Raw genomic sequence first — 25,884 nt, 5'->3', positions numbered from 1 at the left:
ACTAATGCCATAGATACATATGCTAACTCTAAGAGCAACACATCACCGTATCCAAGTCTAGCTGACTGGCTCCATGTGAAAACACCTCTTAAACTTCACTACACCTTGGTTCTCAGACACCTTGGTATTCAAACAATTGGAACCCAAACACTGCAAACCCATAAGTGTTCTGGTTTGCAAACTTTTTTCGGAAGCTGAACGTGTTCCACTTTGAGTGTTATGCTTCCGATTTGAGTGTTACGCTGACATCTGTCTGTTTTTGCTATTTATTTTGCGTTTTTGTTTTTGCGGCTTTTTTCATTTTGTTTTTGTGACTGTGTGGAACCCAGTTCAGCTACTGATTAATTGATTGTGTGACTGCAGTACATTGTTTATTGCTTTCATTTTATGGATCAATGGTCTTGTTAGATAGTAAAATTCATGTTAAATTGCTGTTTAAGGGGTTGTTTTTAAAAGTCTGGAACAGATTAATCCATTTGCATTACTTTCTATGGGAAAGTGTGCCTTGGTTTTGGAATGCTTTGGTTTTGGAATGGAGTTCCGGAACGGATTAAGTTTGCGAACCAAGGTACCACTGCATTTTGTAACATCAGTGACTCCTCTGAATGCTTGCAAATTGTGAGTATGCAGTTGTCTGCACAATGCATGAAAATCAAGCTACACAGGTGTAGCTTGATGTAACAGGTGAATTATCTATTCAGCTTCATGTAGCACAGTGCAACTAAGAACATGGCTGAATGAATAGCTACACTCATATTTCTTTACTGAAAAATTTTCATCTGAGAAAGCACATGGGGACAGAAGTAAACATGCAAAGATCATGGGGAATACAGTTTATTATTAAAAACTGGGAAAAATGCCCCTAACAGTGATTTGGGCTCAGATTAGTGTAACAACATTAGGGGAATTGCTTGCATTAATATTTTGGTTACTAGGGTGATACAGCATGGAAGAAAAGCACCCTAATTTTATAAGCCATGGCAGCCTTTTTAAACTGCAGAACACCAGCTGCTACGACTCCCTTCTCATGTTCATTCAAAATTATATATCTTAGGTTTCCCCATAAATAAGTCCAGCAGGTAGATTTCTATCCTCTTAAATTCTGCTAAGCCTAATGTCCCTAGAATGTAAAGCAAATAGTGGGCCAAGGCAGCAGACCTCATTTTTTCAATCTAAAACATGAAGCTGTCAGTAAGATGTGCAGATGGGGCAGCATGGCCTACACTCCAGTCACCTATGAAAGACAAGAAGACAGCTCTAGTGAACTATAAGACATGAAGCATACGCGCATGAAAGAATAGATCTCGAAGGTGATGGAGTTGATTATTGTGGAATGTATGCCAGTAAACTGTGACAAACATGAAGAAGATGGCTGAGTTTCCACATTCTCGTTACATTTAGTGAACACAATTAAAATTGGTGTACAATAGCGGATTGCCAACATTTGTATTACACGAATATTCTTGGCTTCTTTGGCATGAAGGAAGAGATCATATTGTTTTCAATGGATTGGAGCCAGATTCCGTAAGCTGTACTTAGTTCCTGTCAAAATAACTGATTAACTTAATTGTATTGATTAAGTACAACTAACTAAGTCTTCAGTCCTATACCCACTTATCTGGCTACTTCTTCGTATACGTGTATAGGATTACACTGCAGTTGTGGAAAAACCCTATTATTTTTATTTCAAAACTATGCTGTCTAATTAACAAAACTGCTATTCCAGATTCATTTCACATTTTTCCTGCAGACACAAAGATAAGCTTTTATGCATAAGTATATGATCAGTTGGGGAAAGTGTGCTTGCCTCCTCTTCTTCATTTTTTACTCCAAACCTCTGACATTCTTAAAAGGTAAAGGGACCCTTGACCATTAAGTCCAGTCGCGGACAACTCTGAGGTTGTGGCGCTCATCTTGCTTTACTGGCCGTTTGTCTGCAGACAGCTTCTGGGTCGTGTGGCCAGCATGACTAAGCTGCTTCTGGTGAACCAGAGCAGCGCACGGAAACGCAGTTTAGCTTCCTGCCAGAGCGGTACCTATTTATCTACTTGCACTTTGAGGTGCTTTTGAACTGCTAGGTTGGGAAGAGTAGGGACCGAGCAACGGGAGCTCACCCCGTCACTGGGATTCGAACCGCCAACCTTCTGATCAGCAAGCCCTAGGCTCTGTGGTTTAACCCACAGTGCCACCCCCTGACATTCTTAGTGGCCTTTTTATAGTTCTGCAGTGACCATACACAATAGATTCTAAATTATGGAATCGGGGATCTGTCTTTTGATTGTTACTCTATAAAGCACTGTGTATGCTGATTTTACTATGGAAATAACATTAATGGCTGCACAGAAGTTTTCATCAAGCACAACGGCAAAAGCCAAAAGTTGCTGACTGTGGACCTCCTGCTGTCTCAACAAAGAAGCTTTTACGATTACTGGTTCATATTATATATGTGATGTGTTCTAGCGTGCACTTTTTGCTTATTTTGCACAAGTCAATCTCCTACACACATGCCCAGGGGTTGGGGGGATCCCAGACATGAAACTTCCTATGTCAGCACAGGCAGTTCTACTTGCGGTTCACTGATCTCTGAAGCTACTGCTTTGCTTATTCAGCCCCTCCCCCACCATAGCTACTCCACTGTTGGGAAAGTAGGACACTTACACCTCCCTTTTGCTAATAGGGTGTCATGTGTTGAGGGTGTCTGGGAAGCCATCCACACACTACAGTACTAAGATCACAAATGCCTGCTAAGGGCACCAAAGGTTAACCATGCTAGAGCAGTGTTGACAAATAGCTTTATTAGTCACAGTGTCCTGACTCCTCCTGCTTCTTTTAGAGCTTTTCTTTTATTTATGTGGCTTTCTTATGTTGTTTGAAGTTACTACGGCAACCTGTCACCATCTGGTGTTGTAAAGTATGATGAGATTTTGGTTGCTAGGTGCTGAAGTTTGCCATCTCTTTTTGTGGAGCCCTGTGGTATTTTCCCTCCCTGCCCCCCTGCCAATCTATCAAAATTACATATCAAACTCTTAGGGATAATGATATATTAATTTAGCCATCTATTTGTATAGTTTACCAAGGTATGTTCCTCCTTCTGATAAGGATAAGTTGTCACTTCTATTTATTTTATTTTAAATTCTACACAGTACAATATTACATTTCTGTAGCTGACGCTTCACAGTTTTATGCATTAAGGCCACTCAGTTCTTTATTACATTTTTTCAGAGTCTAATGAATCATTTTATCATAATTTCTTTGCTGTCAGAGGACTTTGAACATTTACTAGAAGAGTATCTCATTTTCCTTTGACACCTAGTTTCATCTTTTTTATTGTGCTAATAGATATAAATTCAGTAACACCCACCTTGTCATTATTTCCTCACCAGCCTAAAAAGTGTCTGTATTTCATTTTTTCAAATATTGTCAGCCAATTTCCTTAATGGACGTTGTTTTGCTAAGAGTTTATGGTCACAGTCAGATGGTGAGACATTGCTGTGCACGCAGCCATGAAATTTATGCACATTATTGATTGCTTCTATTGGAAATAGCATTGTGTCTTCCAAACAGACTTATTCCTTTTAACATTCTGTTAAGTGCTCCCTCATCAGTCAAGTGTTTGCTGTGATTACACTTATTTTTACACATGTTTGACCTAGTTTCAATCATGCATATCAGCGCAGTGATTCATCATTAGACACATTTTTAAAAAGGCTAAGTGTAGCTGAAATGACATGTCAGGATTCCACTTGAACAACTTCATTGCCTTGGCTCCTAGTTATTTATTCATTACGCTTATTGGTATCAACAGTCTCATTTCTCTGTCTAAAAACACAACATGGTGCACATCACAATTGGTTATTGGCTGTGTTTGCACAAAGTGCCTTTATCTTCAGTTATAAGCACTGATGACAAAAAGAAAAGGGTGCTCTGGTAAGGGAGGGGGCAGTTTACTATAGTGTACAAAAGCATCCAATGAGCCCAATCTTGAGGCTGTTGTTTTCACACAAGGTAGATTTGCTTACATCTATTTCCTAGTTTTGCTGTTTGAATTGTGCAGTCCTGAAGTATGCTCAAGTTTTGATGTTTTGGAAAATATATTTCAGAGATTCTTGGTAACTTGGAAACAAGCCTTTCTACCTGGAAATCTGGGCTCATGCAGTTCCTTGATTGGATGCTGTTCAGATGATTAGGGGTAGATTTCAGAACTAATTGGGAGATGGTTAATTGTAATATTAAGAATCTCTCAAACAGGGAAACAAATTGAGGGTCGGTTGATTATAAAGTTACTGTACAGGCATGGCATGATGAAGTAAGACTTTTCAGCAGCAAACTTACTAGAATCTGTCCCATCTGTAGTACCCATTGATGACTGATTCAAGTAGCAGAACCATAAATTTAGCCCACTGGTAGCAGAAATGTTTTCATAAAACAAAGCATGTCATCTGTTAGTTCACACTGTTCCCATTTGCAGTTGATAAGTCTATGCACACATGCAGGGCTACAGTGAACATATAATGCTACAATCCACAGCAAGCTGCATTTTTAAAAGTTAGATTAACATTTCTAAAATCATTTTGATTCAGTTGCAAGGTACCTCTGCCTAAAGGCTATTAGTGATGCTGCTTACGCCACGAGAGGTTACTGAAAATCATTTGGGAATGAAGAGAGACATTCAGAACGTATTTCACATATTATTAAAGAGATTAAAACTGCACAGCATCCTTGCATATAGAATACTTTCTGGTTTCTACTAGCTCTGATTCCCCACCCTCCACCCCCAAAATCAAAATCAGGACATTTGGATAGCAAAGCTTGTCTCAATGCAATTATAATTTTAGCACGATGTTCTGGGCAGGCAGCTGACATTTTTCATATACACATGCTCTCCAGAACATTTGCTCCCATAAAAGTAAACTACCATAGCATGAAGAAAGAAAACAAAACACAAGCATTTACTATTAGGTAAAGGATCAGTAACAAAAGCCACACGAATCCTTACCTGAAAGATCTGTGATTACCTGCTGGAAATATCTCCTTTTAGACTCCTACAGATAGCCAAAACTCTGAGTAGCACAAATGTTACTCCAAAAGCAGGAATAAGTAATCGTTTATGTTGTAATTTTCACTGTTTATATGCCAGAAGTGTACTGGGTCTGCTCACGTAGGAATAAATAAAAAAAAGCAGCACCAACTGAACAGAAGCTACCATATGAAAGTAAAAAAGACCTCTAGTGGCTGTAACCTGAAGTTAAAGAGGCTTCTTTCCTTGCTTTAAGTGGTAGACAAAATGGTTGAGTATGTCAAACTGCAGATAGTTTTCAGTGATGTGTGACCTTGCTGAATTTGTCACCATAAACAAATCACAGGGTGAAATCAGATTTCTCAGGGTAGCTGTGTATGTGAAATGAACTTCTGACTGAGAAGCTTGAACAATCATTGGAAGCACCAACAAACTGATCTAATAAGTTTGATATGAATCCGATCTGATTGATGGACACATCCAACTTTGGGTTGTGTGTGTGTGCACATGCACAAGCATTGCTTCCTAGCAACAATTCAGAATTATCAACAAACTGCTGTTTTTTTTAAAAAAAAAATTATGGCAGCAAGAAACTTTCATAGCATTTTGTATCCATATAGGGATGAAAGGCGCTGTCAGTTTCAGTTCTCCAAGTTTCTCATTTTCCCAATCTTAATTTCAGTTCCCAACATTTTGCAGCAATTTGTGATTTATTTATTTTTAAATCCTCATTAAAATTCATCAGCATTTTAGTGCAATTTTCTCCTGAGAAATACATTTTTATATGTCGTTATGAGTAACATGCACCTTCTTTTGCAGGCAAGTTACCCTAATATGGTGCATTTTTGTAAGCTATTTTCATGAATATCTTCATTCTTATGCACTCTTACGCCTAATATAATGGTAATGATATATGCACTTTTCTGAATATTGGTTGGATAACTGCATTGAAAATTTCAGATAATTGTGAATATTGAAGGATAGCTGTATTTTGGTTCACATATAGTTTCAGAAAGAGAAAATTAGATAAATTTGGCCTTAAATGCATACTGATTTGATTTCCCTACAGCCACATGTAGCTGGAAGAAACCTGGAGTTTCTAATAATGCCTTTGGACAGTTCTAAACCCATTAATTAGAGAAGTAAGAAGTCTTGATTTCAGTTCAGCTAACCTCAAAGTTAAATGTGCTTAGGACTGTAGTTCAAAGCACTCTTTTAAAAAGCCAAACACACATATGAGGTGTAATAAGCATGTCACACAGGATGTATCAGGAATACAAGCCTTATATTTGGGGAATTTGGAAAATACCTCCATAATAGTTGACATACAGAAAATTCATAGAATCTATCAGAGTCCCATGCCCCCACCACACCTGACTTAATTTTCCACAACGGCTATCAATGGTTTTCCACCAGGTTTTCTGCACAGCAAAACTTAAAATTACTTTCTTTTCTTTTTGGTGTTGCCTGGGTTTTTTGCCTGCCAACTTAGCGTCCGTGTTACCCAATCGACAATTTAAAAAAAAACGTATTTAAAGGAATGACATAAATAGGGATTTTTATCTGGGGAAATAATCTTCCCTTCCTATAATTATTGCTCTACAAAATTCTCAATAATTTTAACCTATTTAAGGGATTTTAAGACAATGTTAAATTTATCGGTTTTGGCTTATAGATATGTGTCTGTAGTCAAACACCGCCAGTTTTTCAAGAAGACAACTCATTCCAAGTGGCAGAGATCTTTGTAAATTGCCACTTATGCAGCATAATCAGAAGCACTTCTTCCCTTGCCTGCTATCAGATTTATGATCAACTATGATTTTATATGTCTAACTTACTAAACATTTTAAGTACATTTTGGCGCCACATAATATAAATGTATTCTTCTGCTTCTTCATGCGGCTCAACCTAAATGTGCTTATCAGTATTGCTAATCTCTTTCTCTTTCCCTTGTAGAGTCATTTTGTGGCTTGCATGACAGCAATCTTGAACCAAATGGATGACCAACATTATGCCTCATATATTGAAACTTTTCGAACAAGCTCAGAGCTAGTGGTAAGTAATCGTGGATAGGAGGGCAAGTGAGTTTTCCCCCTTCACACCTTTTAACCTTGTACCTCAACCAGTTTCCAATCAAAGGAAACATTTTTGTAAAATATATTAAAAAATAGTAATAGCTGTCACCACACTTACTGCCAGAAAAGCCTTCATTTCCTTATGAAAGGAAAACCAAAACAATCTTTTTAGCAGTATAAAATCACATGACTGAGTAGATCAAGGGGAAAGATCAAGGGGAAGTCTTTATTGAAAAGCTGTCATGACACCCAATCTTACTGGATAGTTTCTGGCTAGCCTCCAATTTGTTATTATTGGGCAAGCTGCTTGAACACGTAGCATTGATGCAACTACAGGTTTTGTTTGGGACTTGGTCACCGTAGTGGATGATCGGTGCTGGGACAAATAGGCAAAGAAGGCACACTTTGCTGAAGCAAGTCTTGGCCTTCTGGATTAGTGACTGCTAGGAACCACATGTATACTGCCTTGGGTTCCACGACAAAGGAAATGTGGGATATAAAGATAAGAATACATAACTGATCAATAAATATTTCCTGCTGGACCTCTCATATTATGATCAACTATTGTAGCCTTCTGGACAGCCAGACTGGGATGGGCACTGTTTTCCAGTCTTTCTTGGAAGTACTTCTTCACACAGTGGGTAATTAAACTATGGAATTCGCTCACACAAGAGGCAGTGATGGCTACCAACTTGGATGGGTTTGGAAAAGGATTAGACAAATTCATGAAGGATAAAGCTATCAGTGGTCAGATGCAGTAATGCCTCTGAATACCAGCTGCTGGAAACGGCAGGAGGGGATAATGCTCTGGGGCTCAGGTCCTGCTTGCAGATTTCCCATGGGCATCTGGTTGGCCACTGTGAGGTTAGGATGCTGGACTAGATGAGCCTCTGGCCTGATCCAGCAAGTTCTTCTTATAGATTCAGAGTCTGAATCTATTACCACTTCACACCACCTGATTGAGAGAATAGCATCCCAGTACGTGTTAGCAATTGTAGAGCAGCATTCTCTGTATCAGCCAAAGCTTCCAAGTTAGCTTCAAGGGCAGCATCGTGTAGAGAGTTTTCCAGTAATCCAGTTATAGAAGCATGGTTAAATATATTGAAGTCTGACTTGTCTAGGACAGGGAAGGACATTCATATTAGCCAGAGTCTGAAGATAGCACTTGTAACAATTCTGCATCTTAAAAAGTCCCATGTTGTTGTTGCAAAGTACTTTCTAATCAGATAGGATTACGAAGACTTCATCAATCATTGGCAGTTACCCCTTCCAGTGCCATTTCTTTCCAGTTTTACTGCCATCTTGTCTTGACTCAGGTTTGCCATGTTCTTGCTCATTCCCTTGACCATAGCCTCTGAATGCTAGTACCAGACAGAGATAGCTGCTGCTATACATATATCTTTGAATCTTTGATTCATCTTTAAAATATCAGCTGGGTTCTGCTGTATTTTAAATCTTTGGGTGGGAGATCAGAAATGTATTGATGTCCAGGCTTTTTAAAAAAAACTTATAACAGTAATGGATATGAAGTATATATTAGTTTACACCAATGCGATGTCTTCAGGGTCTCAGTCTGTATGTTTTAGGTGAAGTAAAGGAAATAATGTGGATGGACCACTGTGAGGTGACATAGATTCACATATTTTCAACGGGTTGCTTATGAACTTGGTGTAAATTGAGAAGAATATGTTCAACTGTGACATTCTCTGTTTTAATCATTTGTATTTATACTTCTGTACTAGTGTCATGAAAATTGTCTCTTAAGAGCAGAATACTAGCACTGATTTTGTTTTATGACGTCTGTTCATTGCTGCATTTTATTGCTAGACAGGTACCTCATTTTAGAGCCTTTGGGATAACTGATGATAACTTGAGCATGTGGGAGCAAGATATCACTGTCTGTTTTTCAGAAGTTTGTTATTGTTTTAGTGTAAACGGTATAATCCACAGTATAATTCCTCCTCCTAGGACTTTTTGATGGAAACCTTCATAATGTTCAAAGATCTCATTGGAAAAAATGTCTACCCCTTGGACTGGATGGCCATGAGCATGGTGCAGAACAGGTAATCAAAAGCCATAGGGAAGACTTGCATTATACTAGGCCAAACGTAGCCAGCCAGCAATCTCTGGCAGCCCACCAGAACTGAATGAATCTCTGGCTGGGGAAGAAAAGGGCATGGGGTGCCAGTCATCCACCAGGCCACATTACAGGTTGTTTTCTGTTTGGTGGTCACAACTTTAGGAGGTTGAGGGTGAGCAGATTAAAGTAGCCTTCAAAGAGGCTGAGGTGAGAGTGAAATAATTTTAGTAAACATTGCAGGTTGAGGTGGTGGTATCCACTTACCATACTAAAAGTGGAAGGTGACTGAGTACTCTTTTTACTAACACCTTCAAAAAATAAAATTCATCCTGAGCTGGCACATTGTTCACACCTCTGTCCCAAATGTTCATGGAAGTTTTACTCATATCTGCAAAAGTGGCAGAATAAATGATGCCTCCTTCATAGGGTGCAAAGACTTTTGCTAAAGTGGGCAGTGGGGTTTGACACAGCACTAACTCTCTTTATTTTAAATATGAAATGTACATTAAAATCATTGAAAAAACTCAGAAGTTAAAAATAAGTTGACCTTAAAAAAATTCAAAATATAAATAAATAAAATCAGCAGTTACATCATAAAATAAAATTACATATTAAAATACATGTCCACTTTATACATCTGAGTAGGCTTGTCTAAACAAAAATGTTTTTTAGCAAACACCAAAAACAGTAAATCTGTGTCGGTATGTGTCTACTCAAGGGATCTGATGTGATGCAATGAAATTTGCTGTTTGTAGGAGTCCAGCTATCCCTCCATCCTATGTTCATCTTGCCTATTTGTAAATGAAGTCAAATAGTACAAAACACTTTAAATGATCCCTCCATCCAAAGAAAACCGAGCCCTGGAATTTCCATGCTGCTCGGTGATGTTGGACATACATAATCTTGAAAGTTTTAAATGAAGCAATAGATAGCACAAGGCTAAGATTTTGCTAGCAATGTGATCCAAACCCACCTACAATATCAGAGCACCTAGCCTTAATCTTAACATTCAGCTCAGAAGGATCTGGGTTGTGGAGCTATTGTCAGAGATGTGGTGGGGGGATGGAAGTTAATGTTATGGATTCTTATTTTAGTACTCTGAATCATCCCCAGTATTTGGAACAGAAACACCACTGCTATGTACTTGTGAAAGACATTTGTACAAAAATATCCACACAGTACCTAATACTTAGGTATAAAACACTGATGTGATGGTTTGTGCACCCATCTTTATGACAGCATTGTCAAGTGGTTAGGGAGTTTCAAATAAACAAACAATTGACCATTTAGATAACTAATTAAGCATCGACTGTATGCATGTAAATATAAAAGTGCTTGTAATCATAACACATAGGAGGAAATTAGCTTAGCACGCTGTTGGAATTATGAAAGTTTGCTATAGCAGATTAGAGACTAACTTGACAGTTTGGTCATTGGCTGTGCTTTTTTTTAATTAGCAACCAGCATCTACTAATCAGACCTAGCAGACTCACCCTGAATCAATCCGTCCTCACCCAAGTTTCCTGGAGTTTCAGATCTACTTGCAGGCTGAATCTCCTCCAGATGCATGTCTCAGGGCAAAATTTAGAATTCTTTCCCTTTTTCATTTGCAATTCATTCTGAGTGACTGCTGTCATCAGTCTCAAACCTGATTTTCCCAAGAGTACAGGCTCATATTTTAAATCTCTCTCTCTCTCTCTCTCTCTCTCTCTCTCTCTCTCTCTGTGTGTGTGTGTGTGTGTGTATCCTCTCAGTGGAAGTGTTCTGCATTTTTTAGGCGGTGCTAGTGGAGTTCAAACTGGTTCTTGCTTAATTTGAGATAGGACCAAGCTTTTTTATTTTACTAGGAAACTATTGTCACCATCTCATAACAAGGTGGCCTCTGGCCCCACACATATCTGAAGGATTGCTATTTTGGCACAAGCACAAGTTGCCACACTCATGGGCACAATTGCAGGTGATCTGATAGCCCCTTTCCTTGCTGAATTGTCAGCAGATCCTTGAAAATGAGGCAACCCACTGGTAGCACAGTAGCAAATTACTCTGTAAGTAAAGCAAGCAAGCATCTCCCCCACCAGAATTTATTTGTTGCTTGTAGTGCTGTATGGCTCACTTGTACCTGCGGTTGTTTGTAGCTTGTAGCTGGCATTGTTCATCAGAAAGATTCAAGATGCATATGCCCACCAGTTAGAGATGTACCTAACAGACATCCAGCATTTCCCCCAAAAGCAAAACACTGCTTTACTGGGGGCAGGTACCAGAAAACCCTGTTCCTGCCTTTGGTGGGGGCAGGTTTTCTCTACCCTTCCCAGGGGGAAAGAGACTCAAGGTGGTCTCTGCGTTTGCGAGCCATCTCTGATCTGGAGGCTTGGGGTTTCCTTGGGGACTGGCCTACACATCATGGAAAATTCTGGACAGCAGGGCCCAGGTACAAAAACTGGGGTATAATTTACCCAAGGCTCACTTTGGCAAGTTCTTGGCTGTGGAGTAATAATGTGCCAGCTTACATGCCCAGGGATTGGGGGAGGATGTTTCCTCATATGTCATTAATGATTCCCCCTGTCTGCACTATTGATAATTTCTTCTGCCCTGCTTACCTGGACACAGACAGCTAATCCAGGATCTTTATAAATAGACAACAAACTCCATTTCCCCATGCATAAACAATAGCTAGTAGGGGAATGTAGCCCCCCCCAAAGGAAATTCTCAACCTGATCCACTTATGGCCCATTTTTAGCAGATAAACACACCTGTCAACATTGGCCTGCAGGGGTGGGGACAGTTAGGCATCTTGCTTGTTGGGCCGAAAACATTCCCCATCCCTGATTCATCTCTTCTGAAGTTCAAAAAAGCTGCTGGTCTAATCATCAGGGATTCAAGCAGGACTATATGCATATTGGCTATGTTCCTGTTTACAAATCAATCCCCAATTAGTTTTGCGTGAGAAATTCTGTAGGCAGCAAGTATTACCCACTTGTCTCATTCTGGGGGAAAAGAAGAAGAGGTTTTGGCTGTAACAAGAGGAGTTTTGTGTAGAAATTTCTCCTGCACTTTGATGCTTGTCACCATTTGGAGTATTTGACTGTACAGGTTGTTAATCTAAATAATGGCTTTTTAATACTTTCACAACTTTCACAGTCCTTTGTATCTGAAGACTTCTCACATCTAAATTGTTCTGCACAGCAAGAACATGTCAGCATCTGCATTATTCATGAGTACAACAGTATTTTTAATTCTACAGAGCAATGACAACACATTGATTTCAGCTTGCATCATTCCCCTATGGGATTGCCTTATATTTACATTGCATCAGTTCCTGACATTAGCAATTCATGTGTGAGATTACACTTTCTGTCCGCATTGCCACCCTATTGCAATATGCCTAAGGTTCTTTATTGCTAAAAGTTTGCAGCAAAACAAAAAACAAAACAAAACCCACAATAATCTTTTCTGTCCTTATGGGTGGAATCCAATTGGTACAGTTATGCATGTAGAAGGACTTTGGATCCGGAGATCTCTGCTAAAGCAGAAGAGGAGGGGAGGCCATTTTTATAATTTCCCCCTTTTTTCTGTAATCCCCCATTCCTCAGAAAGTTCCAAGAAATTTCAGTTGAATGAAAATCTATTGTTACTACATATTAATAGATGAAACGGGCAATGAGCTAAGAAAGGAGAGCTGGAAGGACCAGGGGCCAAGTCTACTGCTTCCTTCAAAACATTCCAATATGACTAACAGTATTAAAACATGGTCCACAGTGTTGCCCAGAATTCATGGATGGCAAAGCTGGGGAGACTAATATGGGGAGACAGAAATCCAACTGGCCTGGAGAAGCTTTTAAAAAAGAACATTTTCAACAATGTGTTGGGCAATTCTTTTTTTAAAATTTTTTTGACTGAGTCCTAGATTATTATTCTTTTCTAATAGACTAACAAAGTTACCTAGGGCGCGTGTATGTGTAGGCTGCATTCTAACATATTTCCTGTAAGGATAATAACTCAGCACATATGGATCCCAAAAAGTAGCAGATGTTTTGTAGGATGCATCGTTCTAACAAGAATGTTTCCTTTTTCATTTCTTTAATTGAAAGACTCCATTTCTAAACTATATGCCAATGTATATAACAACCTTTAATGCAGTGGGTAGCGGTGGCTGTTTGCAAAAGCATAATGGCTTCACCATATGTCCCCTGTGGTTTTTGTGCTTTTATTTTTGTGCTGTATGGACAATAGTAAGCAGTTTATGTTACGAGTTTCCTGCAGCGCACACAAATCTAAAAACAAAATGCAGTGTATTGAGTAGGGAATGGGGAACAGTTTGAATTTACAGCCTGATAGTGCCAGTAACTAAAGAGCAGCATTATGTGTTTCAAGATGGCGCAGTGTTGGCAGTCAGTGTTTGATAAAATCCACCCCTCCCTCCCTCCATGCCCCCCCCCCGCAAGGGAGAGGTTGAAACACACTTTGGCCCAGCTGAGATGTAAAATCAAACCATGGTTTGGTATCTTGAAAATCTGAACCAGCATGAAATAAAATAAAAATCATTTATTTTAAACATTTTGAGCTTGCTCTTTTCAGCCATAAAGTAACATGAAACAAAACATTGAAACAATAGTTACAAAAATAACCTTGCCTGATTCTCACAGGACAGGATGGTGGACTTGATGAGCTATTCACCCAATCCAGCAAGGTTATCCTTATGTTCCAAATGGATAAATCACAGGATGCCAACCTTTTTGGGTCTGTGGGCATGTTTGCAAACCAGAAAACTGCTCATGGCACCACTCTGTCCTGCCATACAACAGCCCCACTGAAATTGCTCCCACTGCGATTACATACCCTGCAAGTGTTCCGTTTCACGAGAACATGGTGGCCATTTTGGTTGCCATGATCTCACAAATTCACAGGGTGATTTCCTGCTAGGAAAAAAACACTGGCATGAGATCAGAGCAATCGAATTGGCTGCTGTGCTCTCGCAAAAAATATAATAAAATAATGGGACGATGGTGTCCTGGTTTGGGGCTTCAAAGTATTAGAGGGTATGAAGTTAAGCTTAAAAAAACCATTTTATTTCATGAATAATGCTTTCAAGCCTAATTTCAGCAGGCAGGATGGCACCCTGTGGACATCAGCAGAAGGTCTTTTTGGTCATGTTGGCATCCACAGGCACCATGACAGCAACCCATTCGTTAGATAAACTTATAGACAACAGGGCTATCAACTGATAGCTAAACATGTTAAGAGGTGGTCACCTCCATATACCAGACATTAGGCTTGACCAACAGTGAAGGCTGTTGTCTCCATGTCTTGTTTGTAAGGTTCCCAGAAGCATCTGCTTGACCACTGTTACAAACAGAATTCTGGACTCTGTGGTCTTTTTCAGCAAGGCTTATGCTCTTAAGCTGAGTCTACCCGCAGTGGAGAAAGAAAGGCATGGATGGCAAAGGAAAGGGATTTGTGTGGGCAGTGTTTTCTTACCCCCATCACTTCTTGCTCCTCTGCTGTCACTCAGCTCATCCAAAGATTGGGCTGACTGATTTTCTTACAAGAAGAGAAGAGTGAACACACAAGTCATGAATGGGGCAAGAGGCAAGTAGAAGGGAACTGGGGCAGGGGGAATCTGCCACTTTCCTCAGTCTTTCCCCCTATTTGCTCCCTCTGTCCCTTACCCAGGCAAATACAAGCCTGGGGTGAGATGGCAGAAGAGGGCTCCAAGGGGAGAGAAAACACTTTACTTATCAGTCATCTCCCTTAATCAGCCATTTCTGTATCTTTAGCAGTCAGACCCATATTGTGGGCAAAAAAAATCCCCAAGAGGCAGCAATCCTAAGCTAAATGCAACCAAAGGAGCTAAAACAGCTTTGCCTGATCAGGTCCAAATGTAGCATCAGAAAATATCATGTACTCACAGCATGGGAGATGATCATGACAACTGATTAGCGGGGGAGGGGAGTATATGTGCAGGAACATATGTGCACTTATTTCATAGGGGCAAATGGTTTATAAAGCCTCAGGTAACAAAATCTACAAAGTCTTTCCTGCTATTGTCTAATTAAGCCTGGAGGCAATGACAACACTAATCAGAAGTTGGCAGAGTCAAGGGTATTAATATCTGTTCCAAAGGTTCCAATGTTTTACCTCCTACATATAGGCTGCTCCTTTTAGTTGGATCTTTGGGGCTCGCCTTTAAAGCTGTTACGTGATAAAGTACTTTTGCAGTTAAAAATGGCAATGCTTTTCTGTAGAATTGGTGGTTGTAGCAGTGTTCGTACTACATTATATTTTTGTCTACCATGCTACATTTAGTCTCCAGTTAATTTTACCCTGTTTTTAGCTGGAGAAGGCTTTAGACCTAGTTGTGCATTCACAGAACTTCTGTTGCTGTTTTTTAAAACAGGCACATAGAATGCAGATCTTGTTGGAATTTTATCACTCATAAAATACTTGAAACTGTGCAGAGAAGTAGGCATAAAAGTTAAATAAAAATTGATAGTAGAACAGCATTTCCATGATGAGGATGGTAAATTTGTTTTGGAAAAAGGAAGATGTTTAGCATAATATAAACCTGATTTATCAAGAAGGCTAATTTTGTTGACAATAGGTGTGTGTGTGTAAAGCAAAATGCATACCTTAAAAAACTTATTGTTAGTTGGATTTATTTCATCATGAAAATGTGTTGTATAAATTCATGAAAACCCAAAGAAACAGAGACACTGTATCAAAATCATTATTATATGATGTGCCGCTTCCTTCAGGGGCAAAGAGTTATTATACCTCTACATATTCGAATCACCGTGACCTCCCGTTGCTTGGTCCCTGCTCCTGCCAACCTAGCAGTTCAAAAGCATGTCAAAGTGCAAGTAGATAAATAGGCAGGAAGGTAAACGACGTTTCCGTTCGCTGCTCTGGTTCGCCAGAAGCAGCTTAATCATGCTGGCCACATGACCCGGAAGCTGTACGCCGGCTCCCTCGGCCAATAAAGTGAGATGAGCGCCTCAGCCCCAGAGTCGCCCACGACTGGACCTAATGGTCAGGGGTCCCTTTACCTTTACCTATTTGTAGTTGCTCACTTAGATCACGCTAATGTTAAGTGATCTGTAAAATGGCCCCCCAAATGATGTACCTGCTGTTCAATATTTATAGAGTGCCAGGTTGTGCATGCAAGTAAATAACATGCAAGCATGTTCAGTATGCCACTACAGGAGACACATTCTCTGAATCCAAGGGTGGTAGCAGGGCTATGTTCCCTGGCTGGGAGAATCCAAATACAATACAGATAGAACTCCCTCATAGAAGTGACCTGAGCTTAATATTTATCAGAATATTCTACCATGTACAATGAAGTCCTAGGGTTTGGGGTCATAACAGATACAATTATACAACCTGACTAATCTTTCATATGAAATAATCAGAATACAAGTTACTATAAACATGTGTCTGCCTGGTTCTTAATACCAAGGAAGGTTTGGCAGATAGCTTCTATGCTGTGAACCACCCTGAGATTTACAGGTATACACATTTATTATTATTATTATTATTATTATTATTATTATTATTATTAATGATAATGATAATGATAATAATAATAATAATAATAATAAAAAATAAATAAATAAATAAAAAATAGACAATTATCCAAGGCATCAAGTATCTTGGACTCTGGGCAGGTAACATGGCACTAAATTCTTCTCCATTGCAAGCTGAGAAAAACTATTGTGCTTGTCAGAGTGCATAGTATCACAATGGAAGTTTATATCACTTGCCAAGGAGTGACTTGTTTATAATCCGCTGCAGAATCAGAACCTCTCCTTAGCTGGATAGAAAGCCATGCATTATCACAGACAGCAAGCAGAACATCTCAGGGGAGATATGAATGTCACAGCTGACCAGCTGAGTCACCAAGACTATCAGCAGAGAGTATGTTCACTTCATCTATAAACTGCTCAACAAGTATGAGATTAGTGAGGAACTTCAGTCTTTGACCTCTTTTGAGCTTCTACTCAATAAACAGTTTTGCAGCTTATTCAGTTACAGTTATTCCAAAGAGGCCTTTCAATGCATTTTACACATGACTGTTTACATCATACTTTCTGCATGTAGATGACCACTAACTAATAAAATGAGAAGTATGAAGCAACCCTTTTAACTCAAGCAATATATAAATGTGTGACTGAAGTTTCTTATTCCATCTGCACAATGCAGTCGTGTATATGAGCTGCACACCCAGTCCTTAGATTATTTAGAAGTAATCTGTAAACCCCAAAGACTGTTCTCTCTCTCTCTCTCTCTCTCTCTCTCTCTCTAGTGGTTTTTATTTCTGAATGAGACCTTCATTTTCAAAGACGCAGCATCAGGAAGACAATAGTTAAAGCTATTATGCATCTGACTTTGAGGGAGAATTTGCTGATTCACTATAAACCCGTTTCGTACTATTCTAATAGTTGCTTTGAGGTAGTAAGCTTATTGCCTCCCTATGCACAATGCACTCTCATGCGGCCAGTCTCTCTCTCTCTCTCTCTCTCTCTCTCTCTCTCTCTCTCTTGCTGCCTCAAGGTGAAAAATTAAAGTTAGCACTGCAAGCACAGCACTTTCTTTATCTCTTTCAATATTTTTTCAATAGTAGAGTCAAGTGTAAAGGCAGCATCCTCTTGCATTTGCTGTATCTCAACAAAGCTCAGGGAAGATGAAAGTGAAACGCATTTGTATTGGCTTGTAATCCTTTATGCTCTTATCACAGTGGATGCTTTGCCCGAAGGAAAACAAATATGTAATACACTTTCATATTTCAGGAGTGGAATGGAGGACAAATAGTACAATTCACAGAAAGCATTTGTCATCTGCTCTTTATATATAATCAGTTATGTTCTCCTTTTATAAAGTAGTATGTAAAGCCCAGGAGTACTATAGGGAGTTCTTTGATTTGTTACATGCTGAAAATCTGGGCCAGGATCCAAAGAATCATGAAAGAAGTTCTGCAAGTCCAGGGGAGGTTTGGCTTATATTTCTTGAAACAGCTCCTCCATGTAGCATGGTAAATGGCTTTTGATATTGAGGGGGGTTTCAAATCAGTTTTGTGATATGCCATGGGGGTGAACAGTTCAAAGAAAGAGGTTAAAAAATCTACTGAGGTGAATATATTTATATCTTGCTTTTGGGCTCTCCTTTTGCAAGACCATTGTGGAAGAGAGCTAGTAAAGACCCTATAGCACTCTCAGACTGTGTCCTTCTATCCAGAATCAGTAACTGAACACAAGTGCACTACAATTTTTCAGTTCGTTTTTCAACCTTTGTATACTTCCTAATCAACTTTGGTTAAATAAATAAATGTATTGCTTATATGAATAATTCAGCTGATATCCAGACCGCTAGGCAACAAACATATGCTAGGATTATGAACTGTATCAGTTTCCTTCAACATGGGCCTGAGTATGGGTTGAATTAACCAGGTAACCAGCTAATACATCAAAAACATGATACAATATGTAAAAATGTATGAGCCTTGATGTAGGAATTGCAGGGATCAGCCTAATTCTTCCTTTCTCTTCTGCCTTATCTTAGCGCTTGCTGCTCTCATTGGAGCATTTCTGTTGTTGCAAAAGTAAATATATTAAATTTACTGTACTCAGCCAAAGTTTTGACAGGTGGTTTAAAGTTCTAATTGTATGACTAAAGACTGTAACTCTAGTCTGAATGCAAATTTAAGCATTCGTGAGAGAGCATCTTGTACAGTATCCTCAAGAGACTGCTCCTTCTTGGGATTCAGGTAGAGGATCATTTGTCTTGAAGTACCTGTTTCAAAATCTTCCTATCTATGAGAATCTTATATACTAGCAAAAAATCTGGTATGATTTTCATTAAGTTTTGAGCTTTACTTTTTTGAAAATATATTTTGCCCAAATCCCGTTGCTTTAAAAGAAAAACTTGGAATAGATTATAGAGGAGTTTGGAAACGTTGATGCCTCAAGCATGAAAAGAAAATACCTGTATGTTTCTTTGGATTGCAGCCTAAACTTACATCTGCATTAAGTTTTCCTGCAGGTGAATTAAAAAAATACTAGGCACTCGAGGAATACTCTAAATTCAAATACAATTACTGGTTCGTAGAAGGGAAAATATAAAATTAGACCAACAGCAGTCCTAAAACATTAGAAGATGAGATGGGAAGAAGCAAATTATTGGAGAGGCAGGACAGAATGGATTTAGAGTGCAGTTAGAATAGAATAGTAAAAAAAAACAACTGCTGCAGTTCTTTCAAAAGAAATATTGAAGTGAAAGCCTATTCACTTGCCATAGAAGATACAACATTAGGAATTTTGCAAGGAAGCATTTTGCCCTACCAGAAAACAGTCCATTCAAATTAAATCACTTCATCACTCTGATGGCTACATGACAAGTCTTGCCAAAGTTCATACATCAAACATCTGTGCCTCTGAAAATTTTCACATTCATAATGGATTGTCATATCTTGTGTTCAATTCCATCTTGCAATGTGTTCTCTGTGAATTGGTAGATTGTCACACTATTGTCAAACTGCGTCTGTCGTTCACATAGCAAATTTGACATTTTTCCATTCTTGCAATTATCTCTGTGCTTTTCAAGATATCTCATCTTCACTGTATTTTGCATACAGAGGAACAAGAAAATGTCCACACCAATCCTTTTCCTGTCATACTGGTTACTTACATGATCTGTAGCAGTAGGTCTTGTATGCTCTGAATCCAAACTGTTGGTAGTTTGTGGCTGCCATTTTCGGTTCTATATGTGATGATTAGGGTGGATTTCAGTTAGGCCAGATCTAAGCTCTGAGGGGTGTCCCATGTCTCCCTCAAAATAGCACAAGTATTAGGGTAGGGAAATATTTTTTATACACCCCCCCCCCCCAGATCTTAGATACCTTCCCTTCTACTGAGGTGCAGAAATATTTTAATAGAACATTTGGTGGGTGAATATTTGGGTCAACCTATTGCTATTTTGATTGGACTGATGCTGAAGTAGTAGAAAACCTCTGAAAAGACAAGTTCATTAAACAAACTGGTCGTTTTATCTAGGTATACATGTACATTTTCAAGTTTAATTATTCCCCACTTTTAAAAGAGATTGAGCTGGCAAAGAAAGGTGGTTTACATTACACATGGGAAGCTGCAACATCTAACTAGCCATATGTATGAATGCAATTGCACAAGGAAATGTTATAAGCAGCAGAGAACACTGATAGATCCAGAAGTAAAACAAGCCTTGCTCATACATTATATTACAAGCCTTAGTGACAATACCTTAACTAGCTCAGATAAGAAGTGTGTGTGGAAACTTGCAAAACTCTCTTTTTACTTTGGAAAGGTTGTAGGCATACCTGCAAGTACAAAAAGTTTGTTCCCTCTATTGTATCTCGTTAAATGTAAGTCAGATTGACTGTGCCAAGGCACAATCAAATGGTGCACACTTGTAGCCAGATATTTGATTATCTCTCACTTTCCCACCTTTTTGGCATTATGTTGTTTCTTCTGCAATTAATCTTTTGGTTTGTTTAACCATGAGTAAAAGCATGAGCATAGGATGCTTCTGTTGTACTGCTAAATGGCAGTTAGAAACCCAGAATTAATTCACGTAAAGCCAACCCTATCAACTGTTAAATGGTTTGGTACAACTTTGTATAGCACAGCAGAATGATCAAGGCAACACACATGCATTAGCACAAAACAATATTGTGCAGTTATTTGATCAATTTTATCATAATAAAAAACATGCATTACAAGGAATGCTTGTCATGGGGTGCTAATAAGTGTACCAGTTGCTATCCCTGTGTGCGTGTGTATACATTTTACAAAAGCCACCAGAGAGAAGATAATTTAGTGACTAATGTCTGCAAATGTTAATGAATTAAATCGTGTTCTCTTTACTTAAAGTGTTGCTGAGATCCAAAGAACACTTTTGTGCATGCAACAAGCCCTCCAAGTGTTTTCTTTCTACAAATTCTAGCCCTCCCAATTCTCCTCGCCCAAGTTCCAGGAGTAACATATTAAGCAGTGTTAAGTGGGGGTCTGTTTTCAGAAACGGGGAGGTGTCAGAAGCCATAGTCTCTCTATTAATAAGAGGGAATGGGTGTTGAAATATGTTGTATTAATAAGCCATCATGTGTTTTTTTCAGGAAAGACATATTAGTCTGTCTTTCTGTTTAATTACTAAAAGCAGTAGTTACATGAATTTTTTGCACCAAAAAATGGTTGTGTTGATTTAAGTGACATCATGTATAGCCAGTCAGAAAGTGGTAAATAAATAGGGTAATTTCATATTTCACATTGCTGGGCATTATGTAGGAGGCTATTTCTAATAAGCTAAGAGTCAATCTAAATAATTAAAGAAGTTAATATTTCTGCCTGGCTGATCAGTTAGAAACCCTTCCCCTTTTTTAATTGTGTACAGCTAAGTCTGAAGAAGCAACTTGAATGTGAAAAATTTACTATGCTGTATTCACAAGAACAAACTGTAATTGTGCAGCAGACCAAAAAGAGAGGGTCTTTTCTTCTGTGGCAAGTACTAATTAGAACATATTGCATACCAGAAATTCAAAGAAATACTTTCCCTGTGTATAATATACTATTAATTATATGCTGTTGCAAGCACTTTGTATTCTATGGGTGTATCATTCATACTTTAGTTGTGCTTTAATACTAGCTAAGATGATAGAATTCCATTGTAAATTTCGACTAAATTATTTCTTTAGGGTGTTTCTGAGAGCTATCAACAAATTTTCTGAGACTATGAACCAGAAGTTTTTGGAAAACATGAATTTTGAAGAACAAGTAAGTACCTGTCTTATTTCTTTTATATTATCCTTTAACAAAACCAAGAACTGAACGTATGTTTTTCCATTACTTAGTTATTTCAGTAGCAAAAATTCTCTATCAATATTATATCACAGCATATCTGGAAGATAAAAGTCAATGCGGGAAATGATTGCTCTGTGAGCAGTACTGATATTTTGACTCCTGTAATGTTCTTAGTCTGATACACTTATATGTTGACAGTTATGATCATGAACACTCCAAACATATAAGGCAAGGATAGGGAACCTCAGACTTGGAGGCCAAATGCAGCCCTCCAGGCCCCTCAGTTTGACCCTTGGAATTCTTTTCTGACCACACACATGCAGGTCACACTCCTCACAGGCCTTGCTTCACACTCTCCAGGTGCTTGTGTGTGTGTGTGTCTGTGTGTGTGTACACCTGCTAGTTTTGGCTGGAATGTAGTTTGCTTTGCAAAGGAAACAGTCCCATTTGTTGCTTTGCCACTTTGGCTTCTGGCCCCATCCACCATTGGCATGTGGCCCCCATACCTAATGAGGTGGTCCAAGTGCTCCTTCCTTCCTTCTTTCTTCGCTCCAAGCTACTTGGGGCAAGTAGAAAGCATGGTGGTTGCCATGTTTGTGGGGAAATGTGTCTAAGATGCATTGGAAGTAGTAATACTTTATAATGTGCCATGTCTGTGTCATGAATGGAACCCAAGCACAGCAGGACCAAGGCATTTTGACACCTGAGGCAAACCACAAAATAGCGCCCCCTCCCCCTGCCAGGAAAGAAGGGGTGAGTGGAGCACTTCATTGGGAACAAGGGAAGAATCTAATTAACCTTACCCAGTCACTGAAAAGGGAATGAAAGGTCATTGCAGGGGAGAAAGGGACCCAGGTGGGTGCAGAGCCCAGGAGACCCTAAGGTGCAGTCCCTAACCATTTCCTTCCTCGTGGTGGAAGGAGACCAGCAGCGCTTTCTATTTGGCTAGAGACCACTATAGAGACAGCATTGCAGAGTGGTGAGCTGCCAAGGAGGTGGCAGACCACTGCAACCACTGTGGCAACAGCAAGCAATGCACTCCTTGCAGGCCAGATCTGCTGTCCCTGTGGATCCTGCCACCTGGGTGGGCCAGCCCTAAACCTGGATCAGAGGGGGTAAAGCACAGAGACCAAGGCAACGGCGCTACTCTTCAAAAATGATTTATTAATTGCATCTATTCAAGTGCTTTCAGTAGTACAGCACATCCACGAATGCTCTACTGGTGTTTAATAGCCAAAAGTAGTTGCCTTGTCTAACAAGTTGACCAGTCTAGTAGCACTGAGGGATAGATGGAGCGGGCCAATGGTGGAAGGTTTTCATAGTTCCTTTGGGTATTGCTGAAAATGGTGTTTAAATGTTTCTATCACCACACCAAAGTTACTTGGCTCAGTCTCTTGGTACGTGACAAGTAGACTGAAGTTTTAACTGCAAACATTCACTTGCATTTCTGGTGATGTGACCCGAAAGTTGTCATATCTAGCCTTATGGAAGTGCCTCTAGGCAAGTGGGCACAGCTGTCCTGGAACATGCCATTTCCTCTTCCAAGGAATGTTGCTTTCCTTTCATCTGATGTTTTACTATAAGCAAAGTCCTGTTTATTTGAGATAGCCATCAACTACTGGAACATGTCATCCTTCTTTAGCACCCTTGCGGAGCCACCTTTCCAAATATTCACTCATTCTTCTGTCATGCACACAGGTTATAGCTGATTTCATTAAAAACAGTAGTACATTACATTAAAAATAGTATAAGGGTAATATACATGAGTATATTCTCAAAATTGTCAGACTCATTTTGCAGAATCCTAGGTGCACAACACCTGTCCATGCAGCAGCCATATTTCTTTTATGCAATGTCCCTGTTAGTTTCACAGGAGCATTGGGTCACTTAAGATAACAAGGGGACAGCCATCTTTTCCCCCTTACAGACTTATCAAGAATCAGACACCCCATCATAACATAAGACTGTTTTCAGGGCATTTCTATAGACATTTTTCTAGCAAGTGCTGTTTTAGAAAGGTCCATAGGAATGTGGCCTAATCTATTTAACTAGGTTCTGATCCAAGCTCTGGCCCAGTAGGTGCAAATCAGGGAACTTTGCTTCAGATTGTGGAATAAATGCCTACTTTCCCTAATTCTCACTGAAATGTTTAATGATTAACTCCTTGCCCCAACCCCAAGACTCACTAGTCATGCTTTCAGATTGAGATATATGCTAAATACAGGCAGAAATTTAAGTCAATATATAAATAAGGAATCTCTCCCTGTCTGTAGGTACCTCTAAGATGTGGAGGGGAACCGAGGTCCTTCAGATGTTGTTGTTGGACTACAACTCCCATTATCCTAGAATATTGGCTATGTTAGCTAGGCTGATGGGAGTTGGAATACAAAAAAACACATGCGGCTGCTTTCTGTTCCTCTCTCTCTCTGTGTGTGTACACAAACAGTTCCAATTGTTTTCTCTCTCCTTTTGCTTACATACACACAGAGAGTGGACTCCCCTCCCCTGCCCCTCAATCACTTTTACTAAGGGACTGCTGATTGGCTAGTATTTACTCCATTGGGAAAAGTGGAAAATCAAATGAAAATGGAGATTCATATTGGTCCTCTGCCCCTTCTAAGGCCTAATCCCTTCCTTTTAGAATTTATTGTTTAAAACCCCTTTTTTAATCTCTAGACACTGGGGTGGGACCATAGGAATGATTGTGATTGACTGTGCTGTGAGATAGTTGACCAGCACAGGCAATGGGCAGAAATGCGTCCTGAGTGTCTCTAAATGTGAAGTGATGTACTGAATATAAATGTAAGAAACAGAGAAGGGGAGTGGGTTGTAGGTTTGTTGGAAAGCACCTCCCTTTCCCTAATGGGCCAGCCTCCACTGCTCATGCCCCTCTTAGAGACTGGTTTTTGAAAAGCGATAGCCCAAACTGCATCAGCAGTGCTTACAGAAGAAATGCAATCTCAAAGTATGACAGAATTTATTTGTATTTTCATTCCATTCCATTCCATTTCATCGGCCATACTTCTTTTCCTTGTCTACAAGAGGAACACTGAATTCCACTATCTTCAGTGAGACTGTGACAATATATTTTCTTTGTTCCTTTTCAGTTTGTGGACATTTTAAGTGCATCTGTTGTGAGCAAGTGTTTATTTTCAAGTGAATTTAATGCTTGTGGAAATGTCAAAGCAAAGTGACACTTCTGAAGCTGGGCATTTTGCTGTCTTAGTCACATGGCAGGGGCAGAACAGGGAACTGAAAAGGGGCAAGGGGTTTTGTTTTACTTTGTTTCTTCAGTGCGCCCATCTGCTGACTCAGCGGCAGGGTTTCTGTGAGCAAATAGAAGCTAATTCCTTTTCTGTGCCTGTTCAGTTTCTGACACTTACACAAAGGGAGCAATTAGGATAACACTGATGCCACTCAGACACTCCTTGTTGCCTCAAAGTTAACTCTAGCTGTATCAGAAGCTGCAGTCATGCTTGTCTGTTGCAGCAAAATATTCCCCCAAAAGTGTTTTGACCCCCTTCTGGCTGCAGTTGCTAGAATTGAAAAAGCAAAAAGTGAATTTAGGCATCAGTTGGGCTCTGCAGCAATGAAAATAAAATTGGTAGATTGGGAGGTGTATGTGAAACAATTTTTCAGTGTGTGAAAAAAGAACAGTTCTACTTCGCTCTTCAATAAATATTTCGGTTGCTGACCCTGATTAGTTTTTCATCAGTTTGCCTCCTATCAAATTATAGTAGTAAATTATGTGACCCTACTTTTTGATAGTACCATTCAGTTTATGTTTCGTTCCTTTTCCAAGTTTGTTTGATAAATTGTGGTGGAAGAGTGACACTTGCAAAGATTATACTGTTTGAGGGTCTGATTGAACTGTGATGTGAATATAAA

General features: G+C 39.4%; 2 protein-coding genes across 10 annotated transcripts in view; one reads left to right on the top strand and one right to left on the bottom strand.

Moving 5' to 3' along the window:
• The window catches only part of INSYN2B (inhibitory synaptic factor family member 2B), a 75,719-nt gene extending 70,494 nt beyond the window's left edge, over positions 1-5,225 (bottom strand). For all 4 annotated transcript variants that reach the window (XR_014508762.1, XR_014508763.1, XM_083430841.1 and 1 more), the window contains exon 1: positions 4,997-5,225. The gene's annotated coding sequence lies outside the window, so the exon portion shown is untranslated. The remainder of the gene's footprint in view (positions 1-4,996) is intronic.
• Positions 1-25,884, top strand: part of DOCK2 (dedicator of cytokinesis 2) — a 245,877-nt gene that overhangs the window by 159,370 nt on the left and 60,623 nt on the right. For all 6 annotated transcript variants that reach the window (XM_083430680.1, XM_083430685.1, XM_083430683.1 and 3 more), the window contains 3 exons: positions 6,974-7,072; positions 9,061-9,155; positions 21,891-21,969. In XM_083430680.1, coding sequence (XP_083286806.1) covers positions 6,974-7,072; positions 9,061-9,155; positions 21,891-21,969 — 273 coding nt within the window. The remainder of the gene's footprint in view (positions 1-6,973; positions 7,073-9,060; positions 9,156-21,890; positions 21,970-25,884) is intronic.

This window comes from Podarcis tiliguerta, assembly GCF_965153285.1.
Source record: "Podarcis tiliguerta genome assembly, chromosome: 2".
In the NCBI taxonomy this organism is placed as follows: domain Eukaryota; kingdom Metazoa; phylum Chordata; class Lepidosauria; order Squamata; family Lacertidae; genus Podarcis; species Podarcis tiliguerta.
This window is presented reverse-complemented; position numbering and strand designations above follow the sequence as displayed.